Source organism: Hyperoodon ampullatus (genome assembly GCF_949752795.1).
Source record: "Hyperoodon ampullatus genome assembly, chromosome: 8".
In the NCBI taxonomy this organism is placed as follows: Eukaryota; Metazoa; Chordata; class Mammalia; order Artiodactyla; family Ziphiidae; genus Hyperoodon; species Hyperoodon ampullatus.
Genome location: NC_136921.1, coordinates 101,177,965 through 101,194,096, shown reverse-complemented (window position 1 = coordinate 101,194,096; position 16,132 = coordinate 101,177,965). Strand labels below are relative to the sequence as shown.

Genomic DNA, 16,132 nt, shown 5'->3' with positions numbered 1-16,132 from the left:
ATTCTACCCTAACCAGATTGGCTCCTGAAAAAGTATTGCTTATGAGCCGACAGCATTTTTCCCTTCTTTCTCTTTTTTCTTTTTGAGATTTGAAGCTTATTCACACATCATGCGTTGCTTCTTCACTGAAGTACAGCTAAAGGGCAGGCTTCTTGGCTTGACGGGCCAGTATTTTGCTAGTGTTTCTAATATGTAGATTTTAAGAGTTGCATTCGTTTGTTAACCATCTTATTTAAAATAAAGGTGACTGTTATTTCAGAAAAAGAAATAACAGTCCCTCAGAAACAGCATTTTGATGTTTTTAAGAGCACTAAAATTTGTCTTGTCTTCTTGTCCTAGGGCTATTTTCAGTTAAAAGCCAACCCAGGAGCTTGGATTCTCAGACTAAGGAAGGGACGTTCTGAAGACATTTATAGAATCTACAGGTAGGATTAAGTGATGCAGGTACATTTTTTTTAGACCATTCTGCAATGAGAATCAGCTTGAATTGAACACTACACTGGCAATTACCCAGGCAATAAGAATTTAATGTGCAATTGTATGTGTGATGAAACGGTGCTTTTCTAGGAAATTAAATGTGGGAGGCTTGTTAGGGTATAATTGGATAACAAGCAGTGTAAATACTAACAATATGTATAGTCAAGTTTGACTCTTTGGTCATTCTTTTGTGCTAACAGTATCCCAGGATCAAATCATTCTGTCACTGTGATGAAAACCATAGGCAGATGAGAAAGTGAGTCATTTCAAGAAAGGAGAAAAGAAATGAAGAACAGTCAGACTTTTCAACCCTGGATAGTATATTTCTCTACCCTGAGTGAGTTGCAGATTGACAAGACATGTAAGCTTTGGCCATGGAACCTTGGTGCGAGCACTTGTCTTTCCAGGTCTGAGGTGGTACAGAAGTACTCCCAGAGCATCGTCGGTAGCCTGCTTTTTGCTTTAAGGTTTGCTACAAGTGACTGTTAGTTTAAAAAAATTATACTGCCTTTTAAAAAGGTGTGATCTAAATTCTGCTTAACACAGTTTAAATTAGTATTAAGCTATGTGAGAAGACTTTATGCCAATTCATTTCGGGAATGATTTCCATTAGAGTTTATTTGAAAACAACATCCTGTTGTGTCTTCATCGTAGCTTCATAGTCTTTACTGACCCACATGAAAGCTATGTGGATTTCTGCATATTTCTTACCAAGAAAGTAGAAGATTTTTGTATTACAGTAAAATCTTCATTGTACATAGTAGGGTTTTCGCCTATGAATGTTTTCCCCAAAAGCTTATGTGTTGTCTTTCTAAACTCCATCCCTGCTGTGTGCCCTTTTCCTGGCCAGTCCTCCTACGGTAGCCAGCACCTCACGGTCGCGGGCTCTCTTCCTCCTGTGCTTCCCAGGCTCTGGAATGTTTCATGCTCCCTGTCAGGATCTCACCTTTGCCCGAGAACTTTGCTCTCTGCTGGATGACAGTGAATCCAGTTCTATCGTGGCTTTCTGTAGTTATCACCTTAAAATTTGGTGACTGGTAATTTTAGGCATTACAGTTGATTAGTAGGGGAATACTGTTTTCAGTTTTTCCTCCTCTGCCCTGTCTGCTTGCAGACAGAGCTCGTTAGAGTTCTTCCTCCAGAGGATGGGCGCCAGATGGAGTGCAGGGCCTAGGCTTGGCTGTGTGCCTGCAGGAAGGACAGAGTAGAAGCATTTACAGAACTCTGAAGTAGAGCCATGTCTCGCTGCTTGCCCATTACAGAGCAGTAGTGATGCGTTTCCGGTGACGGTGCAGGGTCCCAGGCCCCTGGACACTCCCTTATCGAAGGGCACTGTGCTCGGCTCAGACCTTGTGAACATAGACAGTGGTTCGTGCTCATGATGTGCTTGCCAGCACTGGGGGCCTCTCACTCTGTGGAAGGTCATTCGAAGAGGGACCCGAGACGGAAGTTTGGGCTGTGACCGATTGGCATGCTCAGCGTGGAAGGATAGAGGTTTTGACAAGTGCTTCTGCGTAGCTTGAAGGGGTTTCCTGCAGATTGTGAGAAAATAATTTGTTCAGAAATCACATGAAGATGATGGACAAATATGGGGGGTTGATATCAGACCATTCACTGCATTTTGAGACCTGTGATTTGTGATGTCTGTCTTCCTTTCTTCCTTTCTTTTCTAAGTCACGACGGTACAGATTCTTCACCTGACGCCGATGAAGTTGTTGTTGTCCTCAACAACTTCAAGAGCAAAATTATTAAAGTGAAGGTGAGTTTGGTACATTAAGGCAGCCACTCTGTTAAAGTTGGTGAAAGTAGCAGTAACTTGGTATTTGGTAGCTATTATGTAAAAATATGTATCTTGAAACCAGCCCCAAACTATGTGAGGTGATGGAATGTGTTAACTCCAGAAATAGTGCTGTTATTATATATTCACAATATATACCTATACCAACTTATCACGTTGTATACCTTAAATTTACAAGTGTTACTTGTTAATTACATCTCAGTAAAGCTGAAGAAAAAAGAAAGAAACCAGCCCAAGACTTTAATTCACCTTTGGAATTTTATTGTAGCGTTCATAGGAATGCGCTTGAAATGCAAAATGTCTTTTGTAAATATGAGTTTGTGGCTTTCTTCACCTGAGAGATTGCACCTTTTGGGTTATCTCAGTGAGCAGTACAAGTCTCGTTTTACATCAGATGTCTTCATAGATACTGCTTTGCTTATACAGCCACAGTTCACAGTATTATTCATGATTTTATTCTCAGAAGATTGGAAAGGATGCCAATGAGAATTTCAACACCAATAATAAATGGTAGCCTTATTTAATTTCTTTTCACTTCTGCTTTCTGTTCTCAGAATTTTGAAGTTCCTAGTGCCTTAACTTCAAGTAAAAGGTATTATGGGATAAATAATCATTATACACAGTAAAATCGAAAGCAGACGACACACGGTTGAGCAGAAAAATGATCCCTGTGCTGTCGAGAAGATTCGACCCCTGTTTGTACTAGTCAGCCCTGATACAAGGCTGTCACATGAGATGACTCCTTCCTGACAGTTAAAGCTCGTGTGTGCTGCCCTCTTTCCCTAGAACTAGCGGTTAGCTTGCTGAATTGTGCTTCTGATTTCACTCAGGCCATAAGGTTCTCTGCCCGTTTTTCAAACCAAAAACAGTTATTGTCTAATTAAAAGAGGTTGCTGTCTCCTCACTTAAGATTTTCATGTGATATGATGAGCACGGTTTGTTGAATACATCTGGACTCGGGGCGGATTGTACCTGCTGGCAGGATCATTCCCTCCCTAGTGTGGACAGTGTGCGTCCGGGGAAGATCAGTCCAATGCCTGTTAGACCCAGTAGGGGGATCAGATCCGTCACGTGTGACTGGTTGCAGGTTCAGAAGAAGGCAGACATGGTGAATGAAGACTTGCTGAGCGACGGAACTAATGAGAATGAATCTGGATTTTGGGACTCCTTCAAATGGTAAACTGGCATCCTAGAGAAGTAATGTTTTTAAGGAAAAACTGATGTATAAGCACCATCCCTCCCTTCTTTTGAGTATAATAATCCTGTTTGGGCTTTTCAGATTCTGCTCTGTGCAACGACATCTTGCACTTGTACGTAGACTAGATGAGTGTTTCCCGCTGATTAACTGAAAGAGGTTATCGTCCCCTCGTGGTGGGGTTACTTCTGTGCCCTAGTTCTTGACTGCTGTTGGGTTTTGCCTGCTGTTTGGAGAGCTGAGTGGTAATTGCTCAGTTAACCTTCCATTGTATGTCTTGCATTCTGTGGACTAGCCTGTGTCCAGTCTTCTCCTGAAGCTACACGAGGCCCTATGGGCAGCCTCCCTCTCGTTGGGCAGCCATCCCCACCTCTCGTCCTGTGGGCTGCTTTCGCCGGCCTTGCGCTCTCGGGAAGGAACAGGGATGGGGAAGCACTGTCTCCTTCCCTCTCCCCTTAAAGGGTGGTGTGTCTGTACCAGGGTTTCAAGTGTTCTTGTTTTTACCTTTCTTGTTATAGGGGCTTTACAGGAGGACAGAAGACTGAGGAAGTGAAACAAGAGAAAGATGACATAATTAATATTTTCTCTGTCGCGTCTGGTCATCTCTATGAAAGATTTCTTCGGTTAGTCATGTTGGTTATTTCAGAATATATGCATGAATTTGTTACAGGATTCTTATTTAGGGAGTACGTGTTTTATGGGATTCTGCCTGTTATACTTCTGTGTATTTGACACACTCTAAGGATTGTGACTAGATTACCGTATATAATTGTATTTGTTTTGATCCAGCCAGCCTCATGAAGGGGAGCTAAAGGCATCTGTGTAGCTATTACAAGGCTATAAACATATTTCAGTATCACTGTGCACACATCATAAAGAATGGTGTTTAATTGTCCACCAAGCATCACTTAAACCAGAAATTAGGAGGTTAACGGAGAGAATAGAGGTGGAATAGGGCCATGGACCTGCCTTCTGAAGATTCGTAGGATGTTAGAGCCAGGAGGGATCTTAATTCCGTTTCATAGACAGGCTGAGATTCAGAGGGTGGAAGGATTCGCCTGAGGTCGCACAGCCAGAGCGGAGGAGAGGCACAGGCTTGGGCTGGTTGACACAGCAGTTGCCAGGGGAAAGGCCCTCAGGGCGCCTTGTTGTCAGTGGTCAGGAAGGCCTTTGCCTGAGAGTGACTTTCCTAATGCCAGGGTTCTTTTTCCTTGTAATTTTCCACTACAAATCTAGTATAGCAACTAATTGAGATGTCATTTTACTCATGTTTAGCTCTCATATTCCCAAGAAATAATATCTCACCTAGAATAGTAATGTCAGATGTCAGTAACAACTGAATTTAATTAAATTCCTTGACTCAGAATTTGCTTTTGTTTGTTTCCAAAGTAGGGAATCCTGAAGCTGTAACCACTTGCCGTCCCCTTACCTCGCCCCACTCTCCTCCCTGGCAGGCCCCGTCCAGGCCGTGGGGGGCAGTGCCGGGACGCAGAGCCGCCGGGCTCTTCCAGCTTCTTTTTAGGGTGATGTCGTCAGCTAAGCACAGCCTCCAGGATTCATTTGTACGCTAACTAACGTGTCAGTTCATGAAGCAGTTTATTTAAAGCTGTAACATAATTAAAACATGTGCCTTTATCAGTTCGGTATGTTACTATAGGTAATAAGTAGTCCTTCCCCGTCCAGTGATAACGCTTTAAAGATGAGTAAGGGCAGTTTTCCATGGTCCCCTACTCAGGGTCTCTCTCTGTCTAATTAAGCCACCAGTTAGCTCTGCCGCAAAGAACACTGAGTGGTCTCCTGCTGGACTCTCCTTGGCTTTGTTGAGATTGAAAAGATTTGGACAATTGTTATTATTCTTTGCTTCTCTTTGACAGCATAATGATGCTATCGGTACTGAAGAACACCAAGACTCCTGTGAAATTCTGGTTCTTGAAGAATTACTTGTCCCCCACGTTTAAGGTTTGTTCCTCAGGGTTCGAAAAGGAAAACAGTCCTATTAAGGAGATATGTACAGTGTAACATACTTTCGCTACTTCTACGTTATGTGTATAGTTTAAAATTTTTCCTTGTATTTGGTTACCCTGATTCACCCACATAATTCTATGTGGATTATTCTTCCAGACTGGTCTGTTTGGGGGGAATAGTTGTTATAAAACTGAACACAAAATTATGACTTGTTTGAAGCTTGGATAACATAGGAGGAGAGTCTGTATCTTTTGTTTTGATGGAGTAACATTCCTCCTCTGAGCGTGCATGTCCTTGTTTAATTAGAGAGCACAGTACAGGTTTCCAGTGAGAAGGATGGTTAGTTCTGTCATGCACAACTACCCAGTGATCTGTGGAAGTAAAGGATCATCTGTGCAAAACAAAAACATGCTTGGAAAGTTTTCCGCTTTATATCAGTTAGTATTTGTCATCTAAATTGATTTATTTGCATCTTTGTTGTTGTTGTTCTTCTTCAAGCAGTTTTTAATGTACTCAGTAATATCTCTCCGAGAGAAGTGATTAACTTCTGGTCCCCTGAAAGTACTTACATGTAGAATCTGAAAGACTTAATGGCAGCAACCTTGTTCAGAGTACTTGGGTTTGCCGTGTCATTTCCCCAGGCTAGACCTAGTGGTGAGAAAGGCTTAAAGTCAAACTCAAAAAAATGTTTCACTGAAATCAAGTTTCGACAGATAAAGTCCGTTTCCCTTAAACACACACACACACACACACACACACACACACACACAGAGAAATTAATTATCTAAAAGCCTTCACTTAAAGATTTCTGTCATCTCATGTGGTGATTAGAAGCCATAAAAAAATGGGGATTTGACAAAAGTTTATATGTAGTCATGAGTGAGTCAGGGTCACATTTCTTCATTAGACCACTGATACGGTAAATGTGTTTTACTTGTGCCGTAATCGTGGTTGGTTGACTTGTTTCTCTTAAAGTAAATGATTGTTGTTCCCTGTGTCTCGAAATAGGAGTTTATACCTTATATGGCAAACAAATACAATTTTCAATATGAGCTTGTTCAGTACAAATGGCCCCGGTGGCTTCATCAGCAGACTGAGAAACAGCGCATCATCTGGGGTTACAAGATCCTCTTCTTGGATGTGCTCTTCCCGCTGGTTGTTGACAAGTTCCTGTTTGTGGATGCCGATCAGGTAAGCTCTTAAAGACTGGGCTTCAGCAGTTTGTATTAAAGGCATTGGACTTGCTTTCCTTTTTTACATGATTTTATCTTTCCAATTATGGAAAAATACATGCTTAGTTTACATTATTTAGAGTATATGGAAATGTATCACCCAGATGTGATCACTTTTAAAATTTGCATTCGACACGTGTCCTTTTCATCTTTGTTCCTGTTGCCTCTTTTACACAGTTGTGATTGCATTGTGTATGCAGTTTTGTATCTTCAATTGAGTTCATTTAACATACAAACTAACAAATGGAAAATTCATCAGTTTAACACAGTGCTTGCCATCATCTCCAATTATTTGCCCCAAAGCTAGAAGTTATTGACAAGGGTAAGAGAGAGGAAGTGCAAGTAGGTGGCCTTGATAATGTGGAACTCTTCAGAAGGTCATCCTGCTGTCAAGATTTGACTTAATTAAAAGGAACACACTTAATTTTAGAAAATTAAAATTTCTAATTTTAGAGCATACAAACTCAAAAAGTGTAAATATACTTCTACCCTACAGCCTTTCTCCTTTATCCTGAGCTGGCTAAAACCTGAGTTCCTCATATGAATGGAAGTGATGTAATGTGTGCAAGTCATTTGGACAAAGCTTCATCCAGCTCTTGGGAATTCTGTCCCCTCTGGCTCACTTATATCACAACTGGCTCAGCCTGAAGCACGCTTTCCTAGTTCTAATATAATCACACTTAATCCTTGCTGAGCACTTACTGTGTGCCAGGCGTCATTCCCCATCATTCCCCGTTAGTTCATGTAATCCTCCCAACAACCCTGTGAGATCTCCATTTTAGATGAGGAAACTGAGTCACAGAGAGGCTGTGCAATGTAGCAATTATTAATTTGTTTTATTTCCGCTTTTTTTTTTTTTGAATGCTGGAATACTCTGTGCCAAGGACCAGGCTAAGTGTCTTAACATGCTAGTGAGGGCGGTCAGCCTAATCAGTGGAGGAAGCGAGGCTCGAGCTGGGTCTTGTGCCTGTGCCGCTGATCCCTGAGCTCCCCGCCGTGTTTTCTGGACCCTGTTGTCTGCATAGTTGTTTAACAGATGACTGTGATCCTCTCTTCTTCAGATTGTGCGAACAGATTTGAAAGAGCTGCGAGATTTCAGTTTGGACGGTGCTCCCTACGGTTACACCCCTTTCTGTGACAGCCGCAGGGAGATGGATGGCTACAGGTTCTGGAAGTCGGGCTACTGGGCCAGTCACTTATCTGGGCGGAAGTATCATATCAGGTGCCAAAGAAGGAGCACTTCTAATGCTGTTGTTTGATGTTGTTTAAAAGTAATTTTGTATGTTTAAAGTTGTGAATAGGTAATACATTAATGTGGTTCAGAACTAAAAATTATAAACAATACACAGTGAAAAGAAGTCTTCCCCATTCTGTCTCCCTTCTTCCCAGTTTCCACTCCCACAACAGATAAAATCCTCTATTAATTTACTGTGTGTCCTTCCAGACTTTCTTAATTCTTAGGTAAACAACTATGACTTGTTTTTTACACAAAATATATACTATCCTATTTATAGTTTTGTGCCTTGCTTTTTTTACTTGATGTCTCTAGTAGACTTTATATCCATATGTGGAGAGAGACCTTTTTCCTTTTTACATCAACATATTATTCCAGTATATATATTATTTATGGTCTTCCTATGACGTACAATGTTGTAGTGAATAATTAAATACATAATTGTGTATATTTCAAGTATATCTGTAGGATAAATTCCTAGAACTCCTAGGTTAAACAGTGAATGTGTCTGTTGGGCATTTGTTGCTTTTCTACATTATCTTTTCTGGGCAGAGTGTGATTTGGAGAGTGGGGAGGTATGTAGGAAGCAGCACATGTAGAGATAAATGTTGGGGTGTGGTGATTTCAGTATCGTACTTTATGTTCTTGGCCCAAAAGAACTGTAACATTTGGTTGTTTTTTTTTTTTTCCTCTAACATTTAAGACATCATCAGGATATCTTTGACTAATGGTTATCAGTCTTTATTACCAAATCTGCTGACATTTGCTAGGAATCTTTTGTCAGAGATGATTTCCTTTGGAAGGCAGTTACTTAAAGAACAGTGACAAAGTGAGCTTGTGGTACCAGAATATGGGTTTTGTAATAATTTCCTTAGCCATCTTTGAAGTAGCACAGACTGACTCTGAGCTCCACTGTAGACCTCAGCTTACCTTTTCAAAGAGAAGCCGGAATGTTTGCCTACTGATCTCTGTTCCATTAATCAGTGCGGTTACTTTTCCTGCCATAATCCATGGTTATAACAAATGGATTTTCTCTGTCCAGTGCATTGTATGTCGTGGATCTGAAGAAGTTTAGGAAAATAGCTGCTGGTGACAGACTCAGGGGACAGTACCAAGGTCTGAGTCAGGATCCTAACAGCCTTTCAAATCTTGATCAAGTAAGTGGCCATTTTTTTGGTTAACCGTTTCAGTGATGGGTATACAATGTTGTGTCAGAAAATGAAGTAGTATTTGCTTCTCAATTCTCTCCTCTGTTGAGACAGTGTTTTGTGTCTTCATGGAAAGGAATTTGTGTGTGTGTGTATGTGTGTGTGTTTGACATTTTTATCTGTCCTCAAGAGAGGACATAGTGGTGAAAAATGTCATGGGCCTGAGGTTGGTTTGGGGAGGGAGATAGAAGGAGGACACTGCCACTCAGAACCATTACCCTATCTTTTCATTTTGTACCCAGCTAATCTGATAAATTTGTCTCTCTGCCTACTAGGGTCAGTGTATTTCTCTTCTTTAGGAACTAACTAGCTCAGGATTCACAGCATAGAATATAGTATCATAATTTCCCGTTTTTTCCCATATCAGCAACCATGGTGTTTTTAAAGAAGTTTGGATGAGTCACTGTTTATTAATGCTAAACATTTTTTAGAGGTGAGATTATAGTTTGTGTTTTAGATACATAGTTTCACATATTTTGTTTTGCTTAAGTCTGCCTTAAACATTTTTAAGCATTTGTGATACATAGCACCCATAAAGAAAAGTGAGTGTACAAAACAAAAATTTATAAATATATACATATTCATATGCATCAATGAATTACCACAAAGCACATGCCCATGTACTACCACCCAGTTTTAGAAATACAACATTACTAGCATCCCAGGAACCACCCTCTTTAACCGAAGTATCCAGCATCCTGACTTTTGTGGTAATCACTCCATTGCTTTTCTGTATTGAATTACTACTTACACATGTATCCTTAAACACTATAGTTTTACCTGTTTTTTTCTGCCTGTCTCAGTGGGATTATACAATATGTACTCTTGAGTCTAACTTCTGCTTAATGTTATGTTAGTGAGATTCATCCATGTTGTTGTGTGAAGTGGTAGTATGTTTTGTTTATTGTACATTTGGGTTTTCCATTTTTGTCTTCTACAGATAATGCTGCTGTGATCATTGTTTATGCACATGTCTTGGTTGATGCACATGTGTACATATTTCAATTGTGTGTACAACTACAAGTTGAATTGCTGGGTCATCAGATTGGTTTATCTTTACTAGATAATTCCAAAGAGTTTTCCAAAGTAGTTCTGATTTATACTCCCATCAGCAGTGTAAGAATTCCTGATGCTCTATGTAATTTTGAGTACTACTTATTGTTAATCTGTCAAATTGATAGATGTGAGCTGGCAACCCATGTGGCTTTCAGTTAGAGAGTTTACATTTAATGTAATTATTAGTGTGGTAGGATTTACATCTGCCAGTTTCCTACTTGTTTTCTGTATGTCTTTTGTGTTTCTCAGTTCCTCCATTACTGCCTTCGTTAATAGATATTTAAATTCCCCTCTTGTTTCTTTCACTATATACATGGAGATTTTCCAGGGTTTTTTTTTGTTGTTGTTCTAGCCCAATTGCTCTAGTCTGAGAAAGTATTGTGTATGATCTCAGCCATTTGAAGTTTGTTGAGCTTTGCTTGTTGAGCTGACCCAGATATGATCAGTTTTGGTAAACATTTCAACTGGTTTTATATTCTGCAGATGTTAGGTATAATGTTTTTCTATGTATGTCCATTAGGTGAGGTTTAGTGGTATGTTGTGTGTGTTTTGTCTGTCTGTTTTTCTATTATTTACTGTGAGAATTGTGCTAAAATCTCTTTCCATATTGTGAAATCTTTCTTGTCTTTGATTTTGTCAAATTTTGCTTGATGTGCTTAGAGACTATCATTCAGTGCCTAAAAACTTAGAAGTCATATATATGTCTGACAAATTAACCTTTTATTATCTCTGTTAATGCTTTTTGGGCAGGGGCTTAAAGTGTGCTTCATCTAGTATTAGTGCAGCTATGCTGGTTTTCCTTTTAGTTAGTGTTACATGGTATATTTTTTTATCCTTCTGTTCTCAATCATTCTTTTTTTTTTTTTTTGCGGTACGCGGGCTTCTCACTGTTGTGGCCTCTTCCGTTGCGGAGCACAGGCTCTGGACGCACAGGCTCAGCGGCCGTGGCCCACGGACCCAGCCACTCCGTGGCATGTGGGATCCTCCCGGACTGGTGCACGAACCCGTGTCCCCTGCATTGGCAGGCGGACTCTCAATCACTGCGCCACCAGGGAAGCCCCTCAATCATTCTTTATCCTTATGTTTTAGTTCTGTTTCTTACAAATAGCTTATGTTGGTTTGTTTTTTCGTGTGGTTGTGACAGTCATTTAATTTGAACATCAGTCCATTTATAGTTAATGTAATCACCAACAAGTTTGGCTTCTCCATAGTCCTCCTGCTTATTCCATATGTCCTGTATTTCTTTTTTCTCCTTAGTCAGTTTCCTTCAGATTGATTGAGGATTTTTTCGTAATTCCATTTTCCCTCTATTAAACTATACACTTAAAATAATTTTTTAATGATTAGCCTAGAGATTACAGTATGCATTTCTCACTTTGCAAAGGCTAATGTTAATTAGTGTATTTTACTCATCTACCAGACAGTGCAAAAACATCAGTTCTTCTCAAATTTTAGCATATATAAAAAAATCACCTGAAGACTTATTAAAGCCTTAATCCCTGGGCCCCATCCCCCACAGGCTGATTCAGTAGGTATATGGTTGGGCCTTAGAATCTGCATTCCTAGCAAACTGTGCTGCCAGTCCACAGACTACATTTTGAGTGTCATCGTCTTAGAACTCATTACTCCATTTATCCTTATCTCAACCTAAATACTTTGTTGCCATGTATTTTAGATCTGTCTATATTTTAAACCCCAGAAGAAGTTATTCTTCTTGTTTAATACAGTCGGTATCTATTTAAATTTGAACTAACTCACATAGTTACCCTTTTGGTTACTCTGCATTCTTCGCTGCATTTCTGGGCTTCCATATTGGATCATTTTCCCTCTGCATGAAGATGGTCCTTTACTTAGTGTTCACTAGTAACAAATTCAGTTTTCGTTGTCCGAAGGTATCTGTATTTTACCTTGATTATTTTTTACTGTGGTAAAATTTACCATTTTAACTATTTTTAAATGTTCAGTGGGATTAAGTACATTCACAGTGTGCAGCTGTCCATCTCCAGAACTGTTTCATCATCCCAAACAGAAACTCTGTACCCATTAAACAGTTAACCCCCCTTTTCTCCTGCCCCCAGCCCCTGGTGACCTCTATTCTATTTTCTGTCAGTATGCATTTGCTTATTCCAGGTACTTTTGGAATCATACAATATTTTTCCTTTTGTGTTTTTTTATTTCACTTAGCATAATGTTTTCAAGATTCATCCATGCTGTAGCATGTATCTAACTTTTCTTCCTGTTAAGATCAAATACTGTTTCATTGTATGTATATACATTTTGTTTGGATATTCATCTGTTGATGGACATTTAGCTTATTTCCATCTTTTGACTTGTGAATAATGCCTCTATGAACATCGGTGTACAGGTATCCGTTTGAGTCTCTGCTTTCAGTTCTTTTGTGTATATACCCAGAAGTGAAATTATCGGATCGTATTGGTTGTTTGTGTCTTTGGACAATGGAACGTTTTATTGTGTCAAACGCACAAGTTTTCCTGAGAGAAAAGCTTCAAAGCATAGAGTACAGCTGGCTAGAAAACATGTGGGCTTCATCTACTTGGGATCAAGCCTCAGTAGACAAGGTGGATTCAGAGCTTCCTTTAAGCAAAACCTTGAAGTACAAGAGCCACACTCGATGCTTAATTGGCTTTTAGAAGGCAGTACTGTTTTTCTTAGAATTGCCCTCATGGAGGGAATCTAGATGCGGGCTATTTGTGAGTTTTAAGCTAAAGTTTTTCAGATGCTTATTGTGGGTAGATATTTTATGGATCCTCTAAACTTTGTGGATTTTAAAAACACCGGAAATAAATATTTTAGTTTCTCTAAGGTTTTTCGTACTGACCCTTTGTTTTAAAAATTTGTGATTGACATGTGATATGTAATGAGCAGCTAATTTGCTGTGCATTTATTTAAATTTCCCCTAGGACTTTATTTCTAAACATATGGTATATTTTACTGAAGTATAGTTGATTACAATGTGTTAATTTCTGCTGTAATGCACAGTGATTCAGTTATACATATGTATATTTTTTCTTTTTCATATTCTTTTCCATTATGGTTTATCACAGGATATTGAATATAGTTCCCTCTGCTCTACAGTAGGACCTTGTTGTTTATTCCCCTAGAACTTTAGATTGTTGTGTTTTTATCTTCTCTTCCGAACAGGATTTGCCCAATAACATGATCCACCAGGTGCCAATTAAATCACTCCCTCAAGAATGGCTTTGGTGTGAAACATGGTGTGACGATGCCTCTAAGAAAAGGGCAAAAACAATTGATTTGGTAAGTTGTCGGTGGCTCTTTTCTGCATCTTAGTCCAGTCTGATGGATGACTAGATAATTTAGTCTTACTCTTTAACTGTGTAGTTCAGGGACTGCAGAACTTCTTACAGCAACCTCAGCAGGAAGCCAAATCCTCCAGTATGTGATGGGGTTGTTTTCACTACTTAGAATTGGTGAAGTTACCACTGATCTTCCAGATCACTCTGTGCCTTGTAATGTTTCCAGTGTTTCTTCTCCTGCCTTCCAGTAGCGCTCCACAGCTTCTTTGCAGAAGCTTTGTACAGCCCACTCACTACCACACTGCTTCTGCTAATATCGTTTGCTTCCTCTGTATTGTTCTTTTTGTCCAGTAAGGACTTGTAACCCAAGAACAGAAACACCTTTGAATTCTGTGTAACATACCCTTCCTTCAGCTCAGTTGAAGTGTGTTATTTTGGTTTTCACAGTGTAATAATCCAATGACCAAAGAGCCCAAGCTGGAGGCTGCTGTTCGAATTGTCCCAGAGTGGCAGGACTATGATCAGGAGATCAAACAGCTACAGACACGCTTTCAGGAGGAGAAGGAAACAGGAGCACTTCATAAAGACGCACCGGCACAAGAACCGCGCCGAGAAGGTACGTACAGCCTCTTGGCTTTAGGCAAGTACTTCTTGGCCTGTCTGATTTCTGTTTGTTGCAAGAGCAGAATAATGAATAAAAGGACTAGAAGAAACAGTTATTTAATCCTTCCATCCTGACATCTGCTAGTGTATATTGTTCACTTTCCTTATTCAGTTGGGTTCTAAACCGTATTTATTAATGCAATTGCTGCCCTTTTTTTCTTCTTTCTTTCTCTTTTTTTCTTTTTTTGAAGAAAGACTGCTTTCATTGTGATTATTGTTATTTAGGTTCATGAGTTTTGTGATACACAAGCCAAACCTGACATTATTTGGGGGATCTCTTGTCAGATTCCTTGGTTTTTAATTAAATCTGTCCAGGCACTAGTGAATGAACCCATTTAGGATCAAGACAGAGAACATACTGATTTGAAAAAAAGTATTCTAAGGACTAAATCTTCATATAATGTTTTCCCTACTATATGTACATCTCGAATGGTAGCCATTCTAAAAAAATCAGTAGAATACAAAAGTGACCTTTTGTAAATGCATTAATAAGCTGGGCTCTGGATTTTAATTTATTCAGCTCAAAACGAATTCTCAAAAGGCAATTATAGAACATGGATCTTGAGTGATTCTGAAGACTATGGCATGATATTAAAATCACAGCTAAAAGGTTGGATATTCACCATAAAAATAATTAAGTTCATGAGTAAAACCTCAAGGATTTCCATAGATAAATGGGCAAAGAATGTAGACATACTGTTTAAATAAGAGGAAAACACAAATATAAATGAATTTGAGGAAACAGTAATCAAATTAAAGGAATCTATCATTAATACATGCTACATAGAAAAAAACGTACATATTGATAATGCCATTTGTTGAGGGAGATGGTGATGAACCTTGCTGAAGCTTTGTGCACTAGAACAATCCTTGTTAGAAGGCAGTCAGTCGATCATCAGGAGCCATTAAAATGCTTATATCTCCAGTAATTTCTCTCTCTCGAGAATTTACCTTGAAAGAAATAATTCAATACAAGATGAAAGTTATATACATGGAGAAATTTATTTTATTATTACTTGTAAACCAAAGGCATTAACAAACAGTTTTAAACACCCAAAAATAGAAAATAGTAAATGAGCTACACTGCTACATAGGAAAATGTTTATATGTTATTAAGTAAAAAAAAGAAGAATGCTGACTAAAAATATATGCATTTTTCCTAGAAATAAATACTGTACTTGTGAAAACAATATTTAGATGGAGTTAGGGGTATGCAGGTAGTTTCCGTGTTCTTAAAAATAAAAATGTCTTTATTACTTTGTTTTTGCTTTCAAAGTATAACACAAACACACTAAATCAAAGCGCCTAAAAATTTAAAAAGAGAGATACAGCAGAGGTAGGGGCACAAATAATAGGTTTCGTACCAGAAAATGCCTCGTCTGTACTTTTTTTTTTTTGGCTGTGTCGGGTCTTCATTGCAACACTCGGGATCTTTCGTTTCAGCCTGTGGGCTCTTAGTTGGGACGCGTAGGCTCCAGGGCGCGTGGGCTCTGTAGTTGGCGGCACGCGGGCTCAGGTGCACGGGCTTAGTTGCCCCGTGGCGTGTGGGATCTTAGTTCCCCAACCAGGGAGCGAACCCGCGTCCCCTGCGTTGGAAGGCGGATTCTTCACCACTAGACCGCCAGGGAAGTCCCTAGTCTGTACTTTTATAACTTGACAATAATTCCTTTTCTTTTCAATTGTTCTCCTTTTCCGTAGGACCTCAGAAACGTGAAGAATTATGATCTCCAGAGGAGGATAGGGAATGACACCATTTGAAGAACACTTTTTATATTAAATGCTAGCTTTTTCCAATCTGTCTATACAACTGCTGATGAACTGGCTGGGCAGGTGTGCTGCACCGTTCATCCTGACTCCTGCACGCTGGCGGCTCTGGATCTCTGGAGTCAAGGCTCCACTGGATTCATACCTCAGAGGAAGACAAGGGGCTGATCTTTGGGGGACTCTATAAAGAGCAGGCTTCTAACCAGAAGGGAAGATGGCAGAGGCAACTGGAAGAAAACGAGCCCTGTGGTGCTCACACCCA

General features: G+C 39.6%; 1 protein-coding gene across 1 annotated transcript in view; it reads left to right on the top strand.

The window, feature by feature from the left end:
• The window catches only part of UGGT1 (UDP-glucose glycoprotein glucosyltransferase 1), a 94,252-nt gene extending 78,354 nt beyond the window's left edge, over positions 1-15,898 (top strand). The window contains exons 31-41 of the mRNA XM_079709875.1: positions 340-425; positions 2,152-2,236; positions 3,363-3,451; positions 3,989-4,093; positions 5,345-5,429; positions 6,444-6,626; positions 7,729-7,889; positions 8,944-9,058; positions 13,328-13,444; positions 13,891-14,059; positions 15,805-15,898. Of these exons, the coding sequence (XP_079566001.1) occupies positions 340-425; positions 2,152-2,236; positions 3,363-3,451; positions 3,989-4,093; positions 5,345-5,429; positions 6,444-6,626; positions 7,729-7,889; positions 8,944-9,058; positions 13,328-13,444; positions 13,891-14,059; positions 15,805-15,830 (1,221 nt within the window). The 3' untranslated portion in view covers positions 15,831-15,898. The remainder of the gene's footprint in view (positions 1-339; positions 426-2,151; positions 2,237-3,362; positions 3,452-3,988; positions 4,094-5,344; positions 5,430-6,443; positions 6,627-7,728; positions 7,890-8,943; positions 9,059-13,327; positions 13,445-13,890; positions 14,060-15,804) is intronic.
• Positions 15,899-16,132: the final 234 nt, after the last annotated feature.